At 47.3% G+C, this 23141-nt stretch overlaps 1 protein-coding gene across 4 annotated transcripts in view; it reads left to right on the plus strand.

Moving 5' to 3' along the window:
* Window positions 1-548: 548 nt before the first annotated feature.
* Window positions 549-23141, plus strand: part of LOC106744017 — a 47337-nt gene continuing 24744 nt past the window's right edge. Inside the window, exons 1-2 of one of the 4 annotated variants that reach the window (XM_014618404.1) lie at window positions 549-899; window positions 984-4044. In XM_014618404.1, the coding sequence (XP_014473890.1) occupies window positions 3852-4044 (193 nt within the window). In that variant the 5' untranslated portion in view covers window positions 549-899; window positions 984-3851. Of the gene's footprint in view, window positions 4045-23141 lie in introns of all 4 variants that reach the window. The other 3 variants (XM_014618405.1, XM_014618406.1, XM_014618403.1) reach the window with 3 other exon arrangements.

A 23141-nucleotide genomic window follows, 5' to 3' on the forward strand; every position in this document is an offset into this window, starting at 1 on the left:
ATTCATATATTAGAAATAACATTTAAATTGTATATTCAATAGACTAAAATGACCATAATATCATTAGTAACAGAAATATATCATCGACCCCTCATTGCAACATCTTTTTCCTACTTTCCTCTAAAAAAAAAAACCAAAAATTCCATGAAGATTCTCTTCATAAAAAGACCAAGCCTTCCGGGACACGACGCCCGTCTCGTAACCCTCTCGCGAGTAAAAAGACGCGCCGGCGAAACGGCGCTCCAACGTAGCTCCGCTACGCGACGCAGCGAGGACTCTCGCGAAAGGACGGCGGATTCGCAAGTGCTGCGAGTGCGAGAGAGCTGCGAGACATGAGCGGAGAATACAGTGACAAACGCGGCAGCGGGAGAAGGTGATAGAGGAGGAGGACGGAGCGAGCGAGACGGTGCAACGGGAGGGGGCGGCGAAGAAGAAAGACTGGACGAGAGAGAAACAGGTGGGAAAAGGACAGTGGGAGACGAGGTACGCGAGTTCGAGGCAGCCTCGATCGGCAGCGTCGGTCGGCTCAGAGCTCAGTATGCCGCGCAGCGCGCAGGCTCGCGTACATATACCGTTCTTCTTTCCCCGTTTCCTTCTTTCTTTCTCCTGTCCATCGCGCGCGGCCATTCTCTCTCTCTCTCTCTCTCTTTCTTTCTTCCTTCCTCTCTCTCCTCTCCCTTTCTCTATCCCTCTCTATCCCCCTCGCTGCAACGTCGGGCGCGCGCACCATCGTTCGCTACGCACGCTCCGTATTCTTCGCGAACGTACGTACGTAACGACGGCCGTACGTGCGTGCGTGCGTGCGTGAGAGCGCGCGCGCGCGCGTGCGCGCGGGCGTGTGTGTGTGTGTGCTGTCGATCTGTCTGTGCGGGCATCGTCGTTCGGGACACGACGCGCAGGTACAAACATAAGCGTGTTCCGCGGGCTCGATTTGTAATACATCCACCCTCGGCGCGACTCACCTTTTTCTGCGCGTTTTCCAGGTCGCCTCGCGAGCGAGCGAGCGAGCGAGCGCGCGTGTGTGTGGTTTCTCTTTTTTTATGCATGACTACTCGCGCGCACAGGGGCGTCGGGCAGCAGCAGCGGCAGACACGACAGGTACAAACACGGAGGAGGACATCGCATCGTCATCATCATCGTCGGCTGTCGCGCCACGTCGCCTCGACTAACGGAGTGCCTGCGCGCGTCTAGCGTAGTACGACGTGCGCGCCTTCGCGGAGAGAAAGGAAGAGAAAGAGAGAGAGAGAGAGAGAGAGCGCCAAAAAGTAATCCCCGTGGGACACGTCCGTTTCAGCAGGTCTTTTCGAACAAGTGCGTGAGGCGTCGGTGATATCGCGCGAAGGTGGCGGCAGCGACGACGAGGATTCGCGCGCGATTCGAGTCGCGCGACCCATATACACGGTGACACGGTGACACGGGCGAAAGTGACCGGGGTGGACGAGACTGGGCAGCGTGGTGCGCACAGTCCCGTGGGAAAAGAGCGGGAAAATCGAGTGGTGCGGCCGGTGTTGTTGCCCATCCAACTTGTGCACGCGACATCTGACAAGAGCGTCGTAGTAAAAGCCGCGCCAGTGTGCGAGCGAGCGAAACGATCGAACGAGTGGAGTGCGCGGAGTGTAGTCGCGGAGCGTTGCGAAATTCCTCGTCGGGTCTGGCCTGAAACGTGGCACGAAATGAAGCGAGCGTATCCGCGCACGATCGATAACTATAGCGGCAGTATAGTCGACTCGGTAAATAGCAAGCGGCCCGTCGTGCTACCAAGCAATCTAACCTAACGGACGCGTGACCTCCAGGAACGGCGGATAGGTAGGTGTAGGCAGGCAGGCAGGCAGCTCGCCACCGAACCCCGGCTCGTTCGACGACCACGACGACGATGTAGAGAGAAAGTCACGCGGCGTTTTTGTGCGCAACGGAGAAAAGGAGAGTCCGTCGGCAGGAGAAGACACACACACACACACACACGGCGAGAGAGAGGCACACCGGGCAGAAACGAAGGAGGAAGAGAGGAGGGGGAGGAAGAGAAGTAACGAGTAGGAGTGCGTACGAGAATGCGACGCTCGGGATCGCGAGTGGAAAGCGATTTTCCACGATCGCATCGTCGTTAATAGAGCGTCGATGACTCGGTGAGCGTGTCTCTCTCGGATCGATCGGTCCGACCAACGATCGATCTAGCGCGCCACAACCGTTCCGTCCGTCCGTCCGTCCATTCCCTTTTACCTGAGGAGAGAAGATTCCTTGGAACGAGCGAGACTGAAAGGCGGAGCGTTCGGAGAGCGGAACGCGGACGGAGAGGATAAAGAGCGAAAGGGAGAGACAAACGGAAGAAGGGCGAAGGAGAAAAAACGAGAGTCACGAGAAAGGGAGAGAGAGAGAGAGAAAGAGCGAGGGACAGTGAAGAGGAGACAGTGGGAAAGAGAGAGAAGATACCTTATTTTTAGCAGCGCCGTTTTACGCATTACAAAAACCGGTTCCCGGAGAACACGCCGTCCGAGTACGAAGGGAACCGATAGCCTCCGCGAGAAGGGTTTTCGAGGGAGGAAGATATAATACGTATACAGATAATAAAGGCGCGACGCGTTCGTCCTTGTCGCGGTGGAAGCAGGGATAGGCGGAGGGCAGCCGAGAGGGAAAGATAAATATATATATTAATATCGCCGCGCGCAAAAATCCACTCGAGCGCGTCCTGAGGAACGGGGACGAGGATACGCGACGAGAAGCCGGGAATTAGATGAGACGAAAAGTGAGCGCCCACTAAAGATCACCATTTTCGAGGCTTCACACGCATACACACACATACATATATACACGCAGGTGTAGAGAAAGAGGAACGGGAAAGAAACAGTGACACGGAACGTGGAATCCACCTAACCTGATACACCCGATTCTTCTCCACCCCGCCGCATCTTGCCCGCCCTCTCTCAGCCCCCGTCGTCGGCTGCAACCACCTCTTGCGCGCCTTTTCGCTCTCTCGAGGCTCGGCTATCGATTGCATGCGTGTGTACGCGACAACGCGGCCACGAGATTCGATTATCGACCGCGACGACGACGACGCGCCACGTGACTTCGGAATCAAAGGAACGACCTGACACCGGCTGGTACCGTCGAAACCGCGCCGGATTTCCGGTCAGAGTCAAGGACACCCGCGCGGCGAGTCAACGAGATATTACGAGGATCGATTCTCTGATCGAGGCATCGGGAACTGAGGATCGGCCGTTCAGCTTGAGCGCGCTTCGACGGCCGGTCGATACAGGCGGTCGATATCGTGTCGATACAAACATACACACACACCATGCTAGTCTGCGATAATTCGAGGAAACTTGCTCGAGAAAATTAACGAAGAATCGACATTTGATTTCCTCCTCGACGAGGCAATTAAACGGGGAGCATCGATCGATAGCCGACACGGTGCTCCAGTCGAGCCGCGCCGATGCTCGGAGCGCTACGTTTCCGGTCACACCGTCACACAGACCGCACCGATGAAATTGAATCGGCGTGTAATCAATTGATCCCTCCGAGACGCTCCGAGTCGTTTATCGGCCTACGCGCAGTCTCCGTGGATCCCCGTCCGCTTATCGCCGTGAGCGACACCGCGGCGATCATTAACGTCATCGAAGGGATCGAAATCGAGCCGGGACGAGTCGTAACGACGACGTTGTCTCGTCTTGTCGTCGCAGCTGTTCCCGCGACTTATCGATCCGCGATCTGCGACGAGGGAGTACCGTTGAAAGCCTCCGATCTCACAGTCGGCTCGATCCACCGCGCAGGATCGGTCCCCGCGGTGACGGACGACGACGATGTGAGGAGGGCGGAGGAGAGCGCGTCCCGCTGAGATACGACGAACGGCATGAAGAATGGCAACCGATCCGAGCATTCGTCAGGGCGTGAGGGCGGTCGCGACCACGACTACCGATCCGCAGCGGAGCGAGAAACGCGCCGTCGCGGCGCGAGGCGCCGCTGGCGCGTTGGCCCTGAGCGTCGTGGCTCTGGTGGTACAGGCGGCGGCGACCGCGACTCCCACCTGGGGATACTACACCAATCCTGACGGTGAGTCAGTCATACGTGATCGCTTTTATTAATTAAGAGTCGCCGAGGGCGAACGAGCGACGCAGAAAGAGAGAGAGCGAGCTCGTGCACACAGTGACTCATTTCGCGGCTATGTCACGGCTTCTGAATTTTTTCCTCGCCGATCGGTCTGCGCGGCCGATCCCGCGCAGTCGTCGTCTTCGTACACACTTTGCTTGCTCGCAGCGGAGGCGGTATTTATAGTAAGATCTTATAAAAGCAGATAAAAAGATTTCTCTGAATTTACTGGAATTTCTTCAATTGAAACAAATCTGCGTTCTGGAACGGAGCGGACGAATGTAAACAATAATAACAAAGTGTACCAAATCCAAAGATTCCTTTTTCTTTGTGTATTTAAGATTGTCGAAGTTGATAAAAAATGCCGTTGAAGTAGAGAAGTTTGTTCGATCATGGTTGTATTGATGGAAGATAATTGCACAGCCGACTTCTATTATTGCGGTTAACTTGACCGATTCCGATATTCGACGTTTTATCTTTGCAACTATTAGTTTTCTGCCGCTAATTTTTCTACGTTCATTTTTCTCGAGGAGGAATGCCCCGGCGAGGAAACGATCGTGCGATCGATATCGCGATCTTTTTTAATCGCTCGGATTTAGCGTTGGACGATTCGGTGTCAAATTCGATCGATTGTCACGAATGTTTTTTGAGACTCAGAAAAGGAGAATTATAATCAGGCTGATGATACACGACAGGTCATTTGCATATTTATATGTGAAAACGCGGCGTCGCTAATCATTATTATTGTGAGTTGAGGAATATGCTCAGCGACTTGCTATTCTTTCATAAACTAGAACAGCGGCTCTAATACGAACGGATAAGAAAAATTGGATTAACGCTGCTCGACGTGTAATAAATAAAGCTGATGTACCGTCAGCGTGGTACTCGACCATACTCATTTTCTTCTCTTCGCAGCGTAAAACGGAATATTGCGGCTTCCTAGCAGCAAAAAGAAATATGAAAAAGTAAATACACGCGCTCGCGGAATGCGTCGTCTTGCGCAACAAGTAATAGGAAGTGTCACGCGCGTATACACGTTCAGGTATCTCGGGATGATCGATAGTTCAGAGTCCCTCCCCGCTGGTGCACTGATTAGCGATGCAGGTCTTTACACGCGTAACGGGATCGTCGAGGGACGTTGGATTACGATGGTACACCGGGTTTATTTTCGTGCGTGATAAATGAACAAACGGATATTAAATTCGAAAATTACAATCTGGCTGATACAAATTGGAATGAAATAACATTACACACCTACAGGAATTATGAGGAAATTGCGTGGATCAAGCGCAAGTCTTATTAATGTTTCGCGAGAATCATGATCGATTGCGCGAGGCTGCGCCAACGCGTTGTCCACCTGCCGGGAAAATTGCGAAAAAATTCTCTAGTGCGAAATTGCACGATGATCACGACACTAAGTTTCAATGAAGCCTTAATATTTTGTAAAACAAGACTCATTAGTCTCTTTCTGATCGTTTATATCGGGTCTACACGGAAAACAATTAATATCAATTCAAGATTCATATTTCCACGCAAGAATATATAACCTTATGTATGAAGATAAAACACTTGCTCATACATGAAAAAATTCTATATAGCTCAACTAGAAATGTCATAATCTTGTTATTCAAGAGTAATTTATATGAATAGAGGAGAAAAAAATATTGGATAGAAAGGTATCTTCGAACTGACTCTTCATTTGAAGGTGTAAATGACGCTTGAATTTGTTTCTGTGTAGGTATGAGTGTATATAGAGTTTTCAGACGGTTTGATCATTTTTTTCTCGGTGCAGTTCAGAACGCGAACGATGGTCCAATGAGTTTTCTCGTTGAAGAACCATCGGTTGCGTTTTCAACTGTGAAACTCAGTGTACGTTACACCGTTGTTTGTTTGACTCATCCGTCATTTTGACAGCTTGAGGTATCGTATTGTATTGCATATCCAAATATACAATGCGAATGATTTGAAGGAACGAGTATCGGCCTGATAAATATTAAAGCCGTATCGAAGCTTAATGGTACGGGCATACTTTTCTCATATATTATGCGTAATGACAGTTGACAGATGCGACGCGCGTTCGTGCGCGAAAGCGTTGTATTCCCGACGAAATATCGCTCGTGTCTGGCTCGCGGTAATCGGGCATGATTTACGCATATTTTCCCTCGCAAACGCACCAGGAACGTCCGCAACGTTTGACGCGAGGGTAAACGAGGTGACATCACGCTCGCCGGTTTACGCGAGCAGTCCCTATCGATTAGCGAGATTAACGAGTGATCTCGTCAAAAATCGTTCGATCAATTTATGATTGCAATTTACGATTGCAATTTATTGACATACTCCGCATATGTTCTAGAGCATTCGATTCGATCGAGGACGCGCGATTATTGAGTCACGTTGTCTCTCAGGACGACGAGCGACGTCGCGCTCGCCGAGTATCTCAATGATTTGTCGACGCAAGTAGAGCATGTTGAATTTGTCGGGAGAAAGAAGGGTAGGGGGGGAGAGAGAGAGAGAGAGAGGGGTAGAAACATTTCCACCGTTCATTCATATCAGTCTAACAGAATCGAAACACACCGACACGCTCGCCTCCCTTTCTTGGACGAGCACGCGCGCGGTTTTACGAGCGACGACGTTTGACCCAATTCAGCGCGCCGCTCGCTCTTCCCGTATATATCGAGTCAATTAATTCCAGCAGCTCGTTTTTACAGCTGTTACGCGCCGCCTTTCTTCGTCCACCTCTCGCCGCAGGCCGACCTGTTTCCCCTTGGCTAATAGTACATAGCTGGCTTTACCGGAGCACAGCAGCAGCGGCATCAACAGCAGCAGCCGCTCGACTCGCCCGAGCGCGCGCCGTTCCTCTCTGATCGCGCTTTCGCAGTTTCCACGAGGCGTTCACAAAGTCCATCCACTCTTTGCGTAATCGCGTTAATGATGTTTCCCCCGTCCTGGATAACGAGGCCAATTTGTCGCTCGTGCGGCCCGCGCACTTATTATTACGCATTCGCCACTCCGGAAGGCGCGCGCTCGCGCGTGATCGTCTTCATTAGCCTTATTACCGTTCGAACGGTCGGCCGGCGGATTTTCAAGTTTCTCACGTCTCGAGAGACGGAGCTGATCATTCGCCACGTCGATTGCGGCATTAGAGAGGAGATTCGCGTGTTTCCTTCCCGACGTGGATTTCTGCACTTTTGCACGATCGCACTTAGTCGTGCGTGGTAACGTTTAATCTCGATTCTTGCGGTCGTTACTTTGCGTATCGTTTGTGTCCCTTCGTTTATCAATCACTATATCCGTCCATCTACCTATCTATCTATCCATCTACCCCTCTCTATCAGTCTGTTTCTATCTATCCACCGTCTATCTTTCCGTTTATTTACCCATGTATCTACCTACCTATTTATTTATCTATTTATCTGTCAGTTATGAGCGAGAGACTGGAAAAGCGCCAAGTAGCTGAAGTGCCCGCGCGACACTTCTTTTCCGAGCTCAGGGTATATCGTACATGTTCAAATCTGCATTCGGCAAGATATAAAATTTGCCTTTCGCATCCGTCGTCAGACCTGTTCGCGATACCGTAATACCTTCGGTGATGTCCGCATACGGCGAGGATTACCTCGAGGAAAAGAAAGGGGGAGAAAAAAAGAAAAAACTCCGACAACACGTCGTTCCTCGTCTTCGCGCTGCGTAATGTCGTGTCCGCAATGTTCATTATCCATTATATCCCGTGGTATATAAGAGAGCACGTTTCAAAGAATCGCACCGGGACGTTGCTCAACAACGTGGCTCGGAAACCAATAAGCGCACGGTTTCCTTGTGCTAAATGCGCCGCGCGCGTAATTTCTTACAGCCGCGCTTCGCGTGGGACACACGCGTAATGACACTTATAATATCGCGCGCGCTTCGGCCCGTGTAATCGCTTCAACAACGGCCGTGACTGTCCGTTCGCGTGCGTACCTTCAATCGCTCAAAACAGGATAATCGGCGGGTTCGGGCTGAAAATCCGCTGAAATTCGAGCAACGCTCGCGCGCGCCTCGCGAGCGAAACCGCCCTCGCGCGAGAATACGTCACTCGACGTCGAGCGTTTCCCATACGCGCATTCCCATCGTTCCCGCCATTGTCCGGTTCTCGGCTTGTTTCGTTCCGCGTGCAAGCACGCATATCGAGAGGCATCGTGAGGCAGGAGAAATAATACGAGCGGCTTCCTCCACGGTCTCATTCCACCTCCCCTCTCTCTCTCTCTTTTGTGACCCGGAGAAAAATCTCGACGATGGTTTCCTCGCTTGTAGCGAGAAGAAACGCTCTCTTCGCGCACGCCCGCTCCCACACTCGTCGTCGCTACGCGACCACACGCGTATATGCAGACACGTACACACACACGCGCGCGCGCGCTCGTAATGCGTGCATTCACGTAAACACGCTAGCAGGTGTCTACTCCATATGTCGTCGTCGTCGTTAAACATCGCACATATACGGCGACGCGTCCACACGCACAGGTACATTCACACGCGAGGCGCAGGTACGTAGCTACCTGCGCGGGAAGCCCCTCGCAGGCTCGCAAGTATAGGGGACTCGCGCAGGTGGCAGGGAGTACTGTTACCTACCTACGTGGTCGCATACACACGCGGTACGCATCGTGCGGCGGCTCGCACGTCGTGCGTAACGCGCGCGAGAGCGACGATGCGCGCAGGGAAGCTGTTAATTACGGACGGAGAAACGGGGCTGCGGACGGCCGAAGGTTCCGCGATGGAGTCGATAAAGCCTCGAACACCGCGCGCATTTTTCTTTCGGCTCCTATTCTACTTCACTCACCCACCGGCTTGCGGTAGTAGTGTTGTGACTCGGTGAATTGAGAGATCGGATAACGATGAAGAGTCGCGCTACTCTTGCGACACAAGGGGGACGCGTTGTCTCTTTATTTCATCGCGCGAAGTATCGCTAGCAATACGCAATGGATAGAAATAAATTATTCTGTTGGACTTGAAATCGAATCTATTTTGCTATCTCAGCACCTACTGTGTAGAACTGAGGATTTAACAAAGGGCCTGAGTTTCAACTGGGGAATTTAGCAGATGAGTCTCATAGACGCAACAGTTTTTCGCTGGCAACTGACGCGCTGTCGACTGTCACGTAGATTTCTCCGACCAGTAAAAATTTAACGAGGAATTACCGACTGCAGCTTGTTAGCTTCGTTAGTTTGGACGTTCTTTGTAACCGAGCATCGTAACTAAGCTTCCATTTGAACATTTTTATTTCGGCAGAGCTCCCGAAAAAAATTCTCGTTTAGTTAAAAAGATCGCCCGTCTCACTCGAGCCATTCGTTTCGATTTTTAAATTTTGCGCGAACGAAGCAGCCGACAATGCCTCGTCGTAATTAAACGACGTCACGTTCGAGCGCTACTCCCACGATTCACCTCGATTCGGGACACCAAACTTCTCTGACGGAGGTTCACCTGCCGGGTAAAGCTCTCGGGAATTAATATAGACGGAGACCCGACGCGAAACGACGGTTCTGGTCGGCGACAGATGGTCGTAGTCGTGATTTCTTTGTTCAGCAGACGCGCCATTACATCAGTACCATCCTGACGGATGGAATCCGTTGCGCGCTCGTGCCAGATCCGATTAATGATGCGTCACAGCCGATTCTCCGGACCGGTACTTACCGCGTCGTGACGTAAATGCTCGCGCAATAACGAACTGACGAATACAGAATCGCATTTTTATATATGTGTGTACGTGTATGCCTGTCTGTGTGTGTGTGTCACGACATGAATACGTGCATATATATGTATGTGCGCATAGAAAGAGAGAGGCACGAGTACCGCTACGCAGGGCCAGAAGTCTTCGAGCCGACGAGTGCAACGGCCTTTACCTACCTGGGCTCTCACTCGCGGCTCTCCCGTTCTCTCTCTTTCTCTCTCTGGGTGCCATCTTTCTCTAAAAATTATAGTCCACGCGGAAGTCTCGTTCGCCGACGCGAAGAGTCTCTCCCGTTCGTAACGGAACGCGCGTTATCGTAAAGATTTGTCCCTTTTCAGTGTCCTCTCCTCCCGCGTCGTAACGGCGTACATTCCCAAAATTCTCATTCTTTCGTGCTCACCTCCGGGAACGATTTAACGTTGAAGGAAGTGTAAATACCGGACAAATACGGGGGAGGATTCCGGGTGACAATTCTGACACGATTGCTAATCCTCCGGCTTGTACCGAATAACAATTAGAGCCGGTGAGATTGCGGCGAATGTCAAGGGATCGCAAAAAAGTGACCGAGTGCAAGAGCATTGTGGGAAAATATCGATGCCACTTTCACCCGATTGTCGCGATCTATTCCGGTTAGGGCGTGATTGCGATGTGGCGATACGGCTCGATAATTGTTTTTACGTTCAGTCTCGTGCGGAGAAAAGAAATGCGGGCGTTTCGAAATCGGCGCTGACTCTTAGCTTTGAAATTACCACCAAAAGATATGTGAAAAATTTTGCGTTAAATTTAACACATTTCACATGTCCCAAACGTCCCGCCCAAATTTGTTATTTAAAGCAAAATAAATATATGTTAAGAAGTAGCAACAAATACCTCCATTATGTTTGAAACGAAAATTATGCGTTGCCTTGACCCTTCGCGCTCCCAAAGTCGCTCGCACCGACGCTATCCGAAATTTCTAATAAAGCTCGAAAAACACCGTGGACACGATCGTGTGATTGCGTTTCCACGAGCGTTATCAAATGTGATATCGTAATGCAGCATTTTCGCGTTATACGCGATGCGAATTGTGTGACAGATACCGAAAGTGTCCCGACAGCGTAATTCGAGAGGAAATCTGGGTGTCATCAATCATTTACGCTCTCGAATACGGTGGCTGCTAACTATTGCAGCACGATCCACTTTATTGCCTACAATACGAATCGCTGCGTCCGTCGTAATCGCCGGGCCGAATCGCGCACTACGGACCAAAATTGATTGACGCAAGTTGCAGAACGCGGTTCGGGTGTGCTGGCGTGATACAGTGCGTTGTGAGGTGGCTTTAGCGGGTGATCGTACGTTTCAAGCCCATGTTGCGGATTAATTAACTCGATATATGCGAATTTACGGACAGAATTAACTCTTAGTCGGGAAAATTGCTAATTAATCCTTCCGTATGTTCAAGTGAACTAACTTTTTTAATTATCGTATTCTGGAACACATTCTCTGACAGCTTATTTATTTACACCCGCCTCTTTTTGCAATTTTGACTTTTACCCTGCCGAATTTGTCTCCCCGGTCAAATTATTTCAGTGATGAAATAAGTTTCACCGGTGGAGGGAGAGATATTTATTGCGCCAAAGTGTTTCCTTCTCCGTCGTGTCGAGCGTCGACTTTTATTACCACTCGATGCCTTTTCGTGACCGGAGTCGAGCAGAAAAAGAAACTATATTTAGCGTAATTTTATGTCTCGGTCTAAGTTTCCAAATTACCACTTTGTTGATTGTTACCAGCGATTATTCATGATTTAATTTGAACAAAATCGATTAAATGAAAGAGAGAGAGAGAGAGAGAGAGAGAGAAAAGAACGCTCGCGCGAGCGAATATTAGAATTTATCGGGGCTCAGTCGGAGAGTTGGAAAATGCCGGATTAAACGTAATCCGTTCAGGAATGAATACAGATGCGACTGACGCGAAAGATCGACATTACGCCGGAGGCTAACGGTTCACGTTAATTACGGACACGGATCGATATTCATTTCGAAAGCCCACCGCTCGTCGACCGCTTTCGCGCATCACCGAGACTCGAATCCTTACATCCGTAAACTATTAACCCCTTTCCCCTCCCACCTTCTCTCTCTCCCTCTTTCTCTCTCTTAGCGGAAAAATTCTGCTCGCGTGCCGGCAAAATCACAGGGATAAAGACGCACCCACGCAAAAATAGCGATCTACCGTCTTCCCGATATCAAGATGCACGATTACGTCAATCCCGATGTTTCATTTACCTCGAATGAAGTCTGGAAATTCACGGATCTCTGAGAATTTCTCCCGCGGCGAATTCCTACGGGATCACTACGTAGGCGTTCATTGTTAGGCGCATTGTAAAGTTGCGCGAGCGGGATGCAATTTCGAAGGGTTCGCGGAAAATTTCGAGAATGCGAGCGAGATTGACGGCGCGGGCGGCTTACATTACTTGATTAAGCGATGCAAAAGTGTGTCGGCGTACGGAAAGGTACGTCATTTGATAATAATAATAGCAATAATAATGACAACGAGGACGAGAACGACGCTGAATGAAGCGGTTATCGAGTAATATTGAATTGAAAGGTCAAAGGATTTTTTCTAAACGTTCCACTGATATTCCTGTGTGACTTTTGTTCGCGAGAGCTTTTCACTCGAAATGACGTCCTGTTTATGAATCGGCACACACGTTTCACACGGTTCATGATAAAACGCTCACGCACGCACGTGGAAATACGAGAAAGCGCGAGAGAGCAATTTTACACGGCGTCCTTTTTCCAAAGTCTCTGAAATACGAGTCCGTATGTTATTGCCGAAGTTTCGCACGATGTTTTTTCGCAAGTATCCGGGGGGGTTCTCCCCCCGCGAAAATCCCTCGCGAGATTCGGCGAGATCCGTCAGCACTGGAAGAGTTTAGCCACTGAGTTGTAACTTGCGAAGCTTGCTTACCGGAAATAAGAGGAATTTATGGAATTTCGGCTGAAAAAAATTGCCCGAACTCATAGAGAGCGGAGAGGGGGGGGGGGGGGGAAAGCAGTGGAAATTATTATCGTTTCCTTTCATACCGACGCGCGTTCTCGGCTTACGATTTTCCGCGTGCTCCGCTCCTCTGAAACACCCATGCGATCACAGAGGGAGGAATTTTCCCGCTTTTTCCCCGATTGTAGAATGTTTTTAATTAACGCGTACTCGAGAAACGAAGCTCCCTTATTAAACCTCTGCCACGGGAAATTATTAAAATCCGTAAGAGGGGACAATAAAGCAATCTTACCGCGATGAAAGAAATTAACGATCAAAGCGCGGCCTGAGACACAATTTATGAAAAAGAAACGAAGGAAGAGAAAAAAGTAGAAACGCTGACGAAGGGAAGAAAGAAAAAGGGTATTGTCGGCGTTCGCTTTTCCGACGAGCCTCATAAGAAAATTCCCAGTTCCGCGTGCGACAGCGCACGTCGTCCACGTCTTCCTCCACGTCGTCGCGTTCCGTCGTGAGAAACGCGAGTTGCAAAGTTCCTTATTGCGTAACATTTAATTAACACACCGAGGCGGGAAGCATATCGAGCGCGCGAGGGCGAGTTGAGCGACTTTAACTTCGCGTTTCCGATCGAGAGACGACGCGGGTCGCCACAATGCGCGATGCAAATGTCGCGCTCTCTGCTCGCCAGTGCTTAACGATAAATCGTGCTTAGTCCCGCGCCACGGAGAAGTTCTCCTCTTCGCCGGGAGTTCAACATCCGGCGGCGACGGCGCGGAAGCGAGACACGCCGACTGCAGAATGCTGTGCATACATACGCCGGTGTGTGTACACACCGATCATCGCCGGCTGTAGCCCGCGGTTGCGCCCGATGCACGCCGATGTCCGCGGCGATGCAGTGATTCGCACACTCGCACGTTTGCTCGCTCGCACGCTCGTCTTTCGTACCAATTGCGGATGGCTGCCAGGTCGGTAATAATCCACGGGATTTGGCGGAAGCGTCGGGGGGAATCGTCGCGAAAATCACGGGTAAATGCAAAGCGACGTCCCACGGCTGTTCCCGTGGCCGCTCTCGCGAGCCCAGTCATGCGTTTCAGCGTGAAATGCCTCTATCTTTCTTTTAAGAATTCTTTTTAGGTAAATTTTGAAAAGCTTGATCGTAAAATGTTTCTATCTTTCTTTTTCTTAAGGCTCTAGTTAATTTTGAGCTTTTGCTGATTGTGTTAGAGGCGACGTTGTGCAGCGGTTTATGATTGTACGCCCGAGAGCAATATTACCGTTCTAAATTTTCCTTGGCGTTAATTTCAAGAAATAATGAGAGACTTGCGCGTAAACTCGAAGATTACATGCAAACTAGAAATAAATGGAGAATCAATAGGCGAGACGGGCGCAGGTAGTGGAGCGTAGATAATGAGTACATCGAAATATGTGCCAAGGACTACTGCGGGTGAAACTTCTCTCTCTCTTTCTCTCCCTGAGATACCATCGGAGGAATTTTACTTCTACTTCCCAAAATAGTATAAAAGTTATTCCGTTGGTTCACGCGTCCAAGAAACGCCGCGGTTTCCACAAAAAATTAAAAGTATGAAAAAAAGTATGGAAAATATAAAAATGTAGAAAAATAAAAATATAGAATACGCATGAAATGTCACGCGGAAAAAAAAAGATTTTGCTGCTGCAATTAATCACATTTTAGCTGGAAATATGTGAGATGTTTTGCTGCTGTAGCCAGAAATGTACCGACGCAACTCAAATTTCAGTCACTGTTTGTTGCTAGGTACGCATAGGTACGACACTTAACATATATCTGTTATAACCAAACTTATAGATGTCCATACACTAATTGATTCTCCGTTGTATAACGTATATAATACAAATCTAGCAACAGTAGACATATATTAGACATGATATACTTTCAGCAACAGTAACCAAAGTTCTATTTGCAGCAGCAAATTCCCAGCTACAACAGCGAAACATCTTCGGCTAAACCACGATTGGCTGTGGCCGGTAAAATCATTTTTTCTATCGTGCACCGAGCGGTCCGAATGTCTTCAGCGCGGAAAGCTAAAGAATCGACGGACGATTTTGTCGGGACCTCCCGAATCTGCTCGTTATTTATTGGATGTATGCGAGGGCTAGAATCGTAAATTTATGAGGCAAGGGAACAGCCGCTCACGACAAGCGGAAGCGCGAGAATAAAATAGCGAGCGTTAGAAGCGAGAGCGATTAAAATTACGGGTTTGCACTTTGGAATCTCTGTCGGGACGTGCTGCTATTGCTGTTATTTCATGGGATAATTGAAAAGTAGCGGTGGAGCAAAGGGTTACGTAGTTTCTCTCGCACGCGCGCGCTCGCTCGCTCGTCCGCTCTCACGAGCCGCGAAATCTTTTTTTTTCCTCCCGTTAATTCCAGAGTCTGTTCGTCCGTGTCTCACGTTTGGCTACCGAAGGTAGCTGTTTGATTTTTCAGAGGTTACATTGTACGCGCAATCTTCTGCCCGGAGAGGGAAATTGAACTCTGCATCGAGCGTTTCATCGTGCCGTACGCGAATTTCTGCCGTCACGACGTGTCGTTTTTCCGCAATGTCGACAAAAATGAGTCGTCGGTGAACGATGAATCAGACGTAATTCGCGTGAATTTTGCTACACGTGAATCGTGTGTATTTCTCAACGGATATATAATGGAAGCAGACCGCAGAAACCGGATCATCTTCGTAACCGCATCCGCCTTATAGAAATGATTCTTGCCTTAAACTTCTCTGCTTTCGTTGTTCATTTTACACAGAGTCGCTTCTTTTTTACTTTTTTTTTTGGAAAAACGCGAAAAGAATTGAAATTGTGCGCGTGAACCTATTTTGCTATCCTACTGTGTTGCAGAATCAAAGATTTGACATAGGGCCAAAATTTCGACACGGGTGAATAAAAAGATTTTTGTTGGGAAAAGTAAACCAAAAAGAAGATATCGGAAAGCTCGATGGCTCTTTCACTCGTTGAAGGAGAGCATCTTTGATAATCCAACGAGAGAAATCGAGTTGCATTCGACGTCATTTAATCGGATAACGAAACTTTGTCGGGGATCGCATCGTGATCGGGGCAATAGTCGCGCGAAATTCGCGATTCTTTCCTTTACACCCTGTTAAGCCCAGACGCGTGTTACGCGCCGCACGATTTTTTTGCCGAGATAACCGACGGATATGGCGCCATGTGCATTTCGCAACGATCGCGGCACGTTGCGCGGGCTACACCCAGGTCATGGTTCGCGTGTTCGTGCCGATCGTGACGCCGAGATCTGCAGGATGTCATGCCGATAATGGTCCGTATTTAGCATAGATCGGTGCCATTACGACGGTTAATCGCTAGAACGGCAAGGCAACGTCCTCTAGTAGTGGCTTCACGTTTCCTATTCTTCCTAGACCGTTAAGGACCGAAACGTGCGGCCGAGAGATGTGGATGAAAACGAGAGCGAATATTTTCGTTAATGTTATATGACATGGGAAAACATCCGACTAACCGATTAATTACTTTTACAAGATCTTCAGTATTAAAACGATAAAGAGACGTTCTTTCGGCTTAAGCGGGCTCTGTGCACACTGAGAAAAAAGTATTTGGTATTTGTAATTATAATCGAATAAGCGAAAGAATTATAATGAGAAGAACCACTTTTCTTGTAAATGTTATTGTAGTGTCAACGATAATAATCTTAAATACGTATTGCTACTATTTTTGGGTTAAAGCTAGAAGATAATAGAAACCGAAAATTACTACAATTTAGTGAGATTTTTCTTAATGCACTGAGAGAAGAAAAGGTGATTAATCTCATTGTAAATTGTCATGACATTTTTGGGCCCAATCGTATACTCTGTTTTAGGACATTCTGTATATTAAGCGTGAAACTTGATGTACGTGCTGTATAGAATATCGCATTTGAATAGATACACACGGTGCCGCAGTGCCGATTGCTGTGCACGTAGACAATAAAAGCGCCTCGCTTCGCGTATAACACTTTTATTAGGAAATATAAACTGTCCCGTGACGTATCAAAGCGTGCCGCTCGATTTTACCGGATATTCCGAGAGAGAGCTCGTCGGATAGAGCGCCGGACTCCGCACGGCAAAACTACGAAGAAGCGTCCCCGTCGTCGCGCGCCATAAAAATTCCGGCCGCATTTTTTTGCAATTTATGACGCTCGTCGAAGTATTCATCGAGATTGAAAGCTTTCGGCTGGCGCCAGCTCACCCTCTCGTGTTCCCAAACGTTATATCTGTGCAATACCGCCGAGTGCATGTGTCAACCATTCGGAAACGAGCCGATATTGTGCACGCTAACCTGCTAACGCATTCGAGCGCACCGGTGTCACAGGCGAATCAGGAAACCGGGGAGGAGAAACGTGATATATGACGAATACGTTTCCCTCAAATTTAACATGCTAATTGCCACGTTGACTTCCGCTGATTGCGCGAAAGCTCGGCCGATGATTGAATTACCCGAGATACGGTAAATTGGCATAATTATTTTGCAATTTGTAATACGGTAAATATATGTTATTCGAGACGCGCCTATGTATTTTTAACTCGTCTCCAAAATCGCACGATTCATTTTAACAACGCTTTTTGTAGTTTAATTGGAGTTGAAAATCGTGATATGAGAGTATCGTGAATGATCATCATTTAATGTAACGTTCCAGTTTGTAATATTTGTAATATCTGTGTATATGACTAAGTTTGCACAATTTGAATTTAATCATTCGCCTGAATTAGCGAAAAATGTAATCTTCGCTTATCTTCCTGAAATTTAGTCCGAGAAGAAGCGAGAAGGCGGTCTTTTTTAGTGGCTTACAATTTGAAAAAGAATTGGTCCCTCTATAATTTTCGCCCTAGAATTTTCGTTTCCCGCTAAGTTTTAGAATACACTATTAAAGTATTGTACGATGGTTTTGAGACACGTTGTACGAATCTTTCGGATTATCAGGATCAAATGATTAAATCAAGTTTGCGAGATACTGGAAAAGTTTGTTATCCTTTAATCACCGAAGCCGCGAAAACATCGATCCGAATAGAATGTTGACACACACGGTCGGACATCGGAAACGGGTCGCGTATTAAGCTAAGTTGTGTGTGTGGGCGGAATTTGAAGGAGGAATGAAAATATATATAATCCATGAGAAAATCCGAGAGAGCAAGGGGAAAAAGAGAGAGAGAGAGAGAGAGAACGTCGTCCTTTCATGAGGACATAAGCTACTTAAGCTTCCGGCGGAACAAAAGCGCAGGAGAGTAACTAGTCGCAAAGTCGGCGAGAAAGAGAGAGAGAGAGAGAGAATCGGACATTCGCCAGTGGCGATATTCCTCCGATGGATATCCCCTCTCGCGCGCGCGTATGTAAGCCGAGATTTCTCGTAAGTTATGAAACGGGAAGAACGCTAACATGAATTGCCACTTCACGCCCGCGGATGTCCATTTATATTGGAAGCGGATAGCCACTTATCGTCTGGCGAGATTAAAGACACGACAATGTAATTGACTCCGCCCTTCGTCTGGACGCTGTATATCATACTGTGAAAAAGACCGGCGGATCATGAGCGGATCGCGCCCGTCGCAAAGAGTAATCCTTTTCAATCCTTGCTCTCTCGACAAAGAAACGCGAAGTTTCGGAGCCGCTATGTAATTATTAGCCATCGCACGACGCGATATCGTGCGCCCCGATCATTTCAATTTCTCTCTCTCCCTTCTTTTTTTTTCTTCTCAGTAACCAGTTTTAATTAACGTCGGTTAATTTCAATCTCGGCTCGTACTAATATCCGTGAGAATTGCCGCGACTCGTTTGCGCGTTTAAAGACAGCGCGACGCGTAACACAATTCCGTAACGCGCCTTCACCGTTGCTCTCGAAGAAGGATATATAAATTACTGTAGAGAACGAGCGGGGAAAGGGGGGGAGGGGGATTATGAAAGTACGCTCTCCGATTTTAACGCGATTCCGGATTTCCTTCGGTTCTTCGATAACGCGCGCGCGCAAGCGTACGCTTACCCACTCATTTATTCACGCCTTCGGTCGCCCACGTCAGGATTTCTCATTAGAAACCGTAATTCATTCGACACATCGAGCGCCGGTCAGATGGTCCACATCGCGCGTGCATCGAAGACGAATTAATTAACGGGATCGACGAACGCTCGTTTTTTATTGGAAAAAAGAAGCTCTCCCCGCGATTTCAATACGGTCCGACACAGCGTGGGTATATATCGCTTCTACAAACGGCGAGTTGAATAAAATGTCGGGCATTTCCACGACTGTGAGGCGCGTTCGCCTTTGTGGAAATGTATATGTGTGCTTACGTGCGTGTATACGTGTACACGTGTGTATGCGCGTGCTCCTTTCACCGGGCGCGAACGCGGAAAATAGCGCGTCGGCTATATTTACGCGTGGTGGTTCTTTTCATTCAGACGCGTGATACGTTTGTTGTCCATTCATGACGTCGTATTTATTAAGCTCCGCGTTATCGCGCCTGGGTAATCGGCGGCTGTAACCCGCGGCATCGACCCGCGTCGCGCAAAAAACGCGAATCCTGATTCACCGACCGCCGAATTATCGCGGTGCGTCAAGAAGTCCGCGCCTCTTCAACACCTCCGTATAATACCCGGAGTAAATCCGAAATTAATAGCGCGTTATCGTTGCTGTACTACTGAAAAGTGCCTTCTTCATTGTGCCGGCTGCCATAAAGGTAGAAGCTTTTCACGCAATGCCCCCGTTCGCACCCACATGAAACAATATTAATGCGCGGCCCTCTTAATGACGCAACGTAATACAGATACGAAGACGTAAACATTATGACAAAGGAAAAAAAAATAGCTCCACGCAACACGTCGCAATTACTCTTCGCGCGCTTCGTATCATTAAGTTATTATTTTTATTATTTAACCTTTCGAGACGAAAGTAAGGATAAATATCCCTGCCACTTTCTGGCGAAACTGTCGTTTATTTTCAGCTCGTTCAATTATTTCAGCTCAGATGTCACAGAAACCGGCTGATGTTTAATTATTGAATGTTTTAATGATATTTAATTTGTTTAATATGATTCAAATTTTAATAATAATTCTTCACTTTTACATTTGAGATTAGGTCGTTCCTCCCGTTGTAAAAGTGCAATGTATCTGAATCCGCGACTTATGTGTAACGACCAAGTGAATAGATAAATAGATAGATCATCTTTCTGCCTCGCATCCTTAAGAAGGGAAAAAAGTTGACGTTTTTTTCGGCGGTTTAACCACGGTTGTGGTCGGACCGACGCAACGTTATATCGCCGTCGAAATGTGAAACCAATTTTCCTCGGTACCAAACCGAGCACTGCTAACCTTTACGTGCTGCACTGCTTAGAAAAAAAAGGGAAAGAAAGAAAAAAGAACGTTCTCTCGGCGAGATCATCACGCCTACTTCATTGCCATCTCTTACCTGTGATGTAACGTAGAAACCTTAAGCATTCTTCGGCTTGAGCAATTGTAGTTAAATGTCTCCTTCGCGTGTCTCTATCGATGTTGAATGTGAGATTTGCTCGCGCTATTGCAATATAATACACGCGGAGAGCGATAACATTATCGACTTTTCGAGCTTTAATTCAGTATGAACGTGTTTATTTTATGAATGAATCAGCCGCTTTCTCTACGTTCATTTGGATGATGTAATATTGCAACGAACGTCACGGCGATGTTTTCCGCGCGTAATCCGGATAATTTTAATTTACGGTAAACATGGAAACATAAATTGTATATAACATTTGTATGAAACCAACGTAATAATTTCAGTAAGAATTTTCTCCTTCAAAACTAATTTCGAGATATTACATCGCGCGCGTTTTAAATATTTGCACAGAAAGAAGTGCTAGATTCAGGTAAATAATTATTATCAATACTTCTTAGCAAATTTTTACTTTTTTATTAAATAAATTTTATTTGAATGAAATAAATATTACTTTATTCGAGTAAACATTTGCTACAGAATATCGGAGTAATTATTTACTTAAATCTGACACTTCTTTTCTCTGTGTATCATCTCTAATCCGCTCTACAAACAAAGAATACACTAAAATACATTAGATACTGTCGAAAACGATAGAAAAATATTGCACGCTAGGGAATTTCGCTTCAAGTTCCTTTAAATCAACAACGTGAAATAATACTGGCGGAAATGTCTGACGCAAAGCAAATTTAGCGAATTCCGCGGCGAACTTGAGCAATTCGGGGATAGAAGGCGAGCGAATTGTTGGACGAGAGTCACAGGACTTTCCCTTCCGTCGTTCTCGCGTTGAAGAAAACGCTCGATGCGCCGATAAACCGCCGCGGGGGATAACTTCCCTCGAGCGTTTTCACGGTGCGTAGCGACGCATCTTGAAATCTCGCGCGCCGAATTTATATTCAACGATAACGCACACCACGGCATATGCGCCCCCGCTTCGTTTCGAGGGTATCACCCGTTAGATCTCCGGCGCACTGCCCACGTATTGTACGGAGTTTCACGGATTTGCTCGTGTTGCATTGTGCCGGGCGATAGAACAAAACGATAGCCGCTGGTTTATGTCGCAACCGCGGGTGTCGCTTATTTACGCATGCACATATCGCAAGCATCGCCGACCAGCAAGTGTGAATCGCATTCATTTGGGTCACGCAATAGTCGCTATAATTGTGAGCGGAGCGTATCACGCGCGGATATTCATCTCGTAATGCGCTCGTTGAGCGCAACGAATGTGCAGTAATCTCAGGTCCGGGATTCCTTGCGTCAGATTATTCTCGCGCGAGGAAGAGGCTCCGCCGGCCGTCACGCCTCTTTCGAGACGCGAAAACGTTATGACGTTTTGAATAACTGGCATTGTCGCAGTTAGCTTAATTAAAATTGCAGTTTAACGTTCCCGTCGTCGTCGCTGCTCACAAATTGCAGCGCATCCCTCGACGTTTCTCGACGTTATTCGAGAATAACCTTATGCATCTCTCGCTGTGCAATTTTCTCTTGCGCGTCGCAAAAATTGCAATTTTATGTAATTAAAATAATAGGGGCTGCTTTTTGCGATTCAATCTATAGGAAAATAATATATGCCTATAAGAAGCCAAGCACGGATGGTTTAGTTACTATTATATATTGATATATTATACTATTAATGTAATTTTGGGAGGATATAAAGACGTCCAACGTGTTAACGCACACAATTTTATATGTTTTATACTTGTATTATGTATGTATATTAAAAAAATTTCAAGTAAATTATATATACATTATATGTAAATACATATTTTTTAGTATATATTTTCAGTGATTTGTTAATTTTAATGGATCACTTAGGATGAGATTCGTCGTACGGAATTATCGAACGGTGCTTTAAATAAATAGCATGAGTTAATTATGAAAATATCCCGTTTCACGTTTCACGATTCCTATAAAGGACGGAGAACCATTGAAGGATTATTCCTTAATTAGGAAAAGTCTGATCAATGTCTCAAGGTATAATTAATTATCGCCGAATCCATAGTAATCCAACATCTGCCAGTGGCTTCGAATAATTTTACCCTATTATTCGGTTCTCTAGTTCGCGATTAATTATAACTACGCAAGAAACACGGATCGATCGGTGCCTATCAAAATTTGAAGCCGTGCAGCCTGGCACACGTGCGCCATAACGTAGTCATGAGGTATGAACGCATAATCAGCACGATGGATTGCGTAACACATCGCGAAGAAGGCTAAACTGTTGGCGCAGTTGGAATCATATAATAGCACACATCACAGTAGACCGTTGTTTACCGAAACGAGACGGCGACCGCGGCCATAACCGTGCTATGCACGACGCGAGAAAACATCTCGATGTGTGTTCCGATGATTCTCTTTGTGTACAAAACCTATTCCTCGCTCTTCTACAACCGAAATTGAGAAATCAACGAATTTCAGTCAGACGTCTTGAAAAGAATTTTCAAAAGAATGTTAAACAATTTCAATATACATATGCATTTCTATTTATATATCTCTATAATATACATTAATTTGCATCTTTTTAAGAAAGTTCTTGGAGAAGACGAAATAATTATTTTAAAATGGTGCTACGCAAAACGCGAAGAGGTATCTCGACGTGCACTCCACGGTATAACTCGGAATCCTCGGAGTTTTTCCAGCGCTTCTCCATATTCGAAATTAAGAAATCGATTTCACGCAGATGACTGGAAAAATTCCACGTGTTGAATCAACATTATCGCCGAGGGCCAGATAATTTTCGCCCTCGATCTTGGCTGGCACGATTTCCAAACTTCAAACGATTCGGCGGAGCACAAAGGGCTCGCGCGTACGCTCTTATTCACGCATCGCGAGTCGCGTGTGTTGGGTGGCGAAGGGGGGGTGGGGGGGGGGCTCGGTAAGGCCGCGCTAA

The sequence above is a fragment of the Dinoponera quadriceps genome, unplaced genomic scaffold (assembly GCF_001313825.1).
Source record: "Dinoponera quadriceps isolate SergipeBrazil2010 unplaced genomic scaffold, ASM131382v1 scaffold1252, whole genome shotgun sequence".
In the NCBI taxonomy this organism is placed as follows: domain Eukaryota; kingdom Metazoa; phylum Arthropoda; class Insecta; order Hymenoptera; family Formicidae; genus Dinoponera; species Dinoponera quadriceps.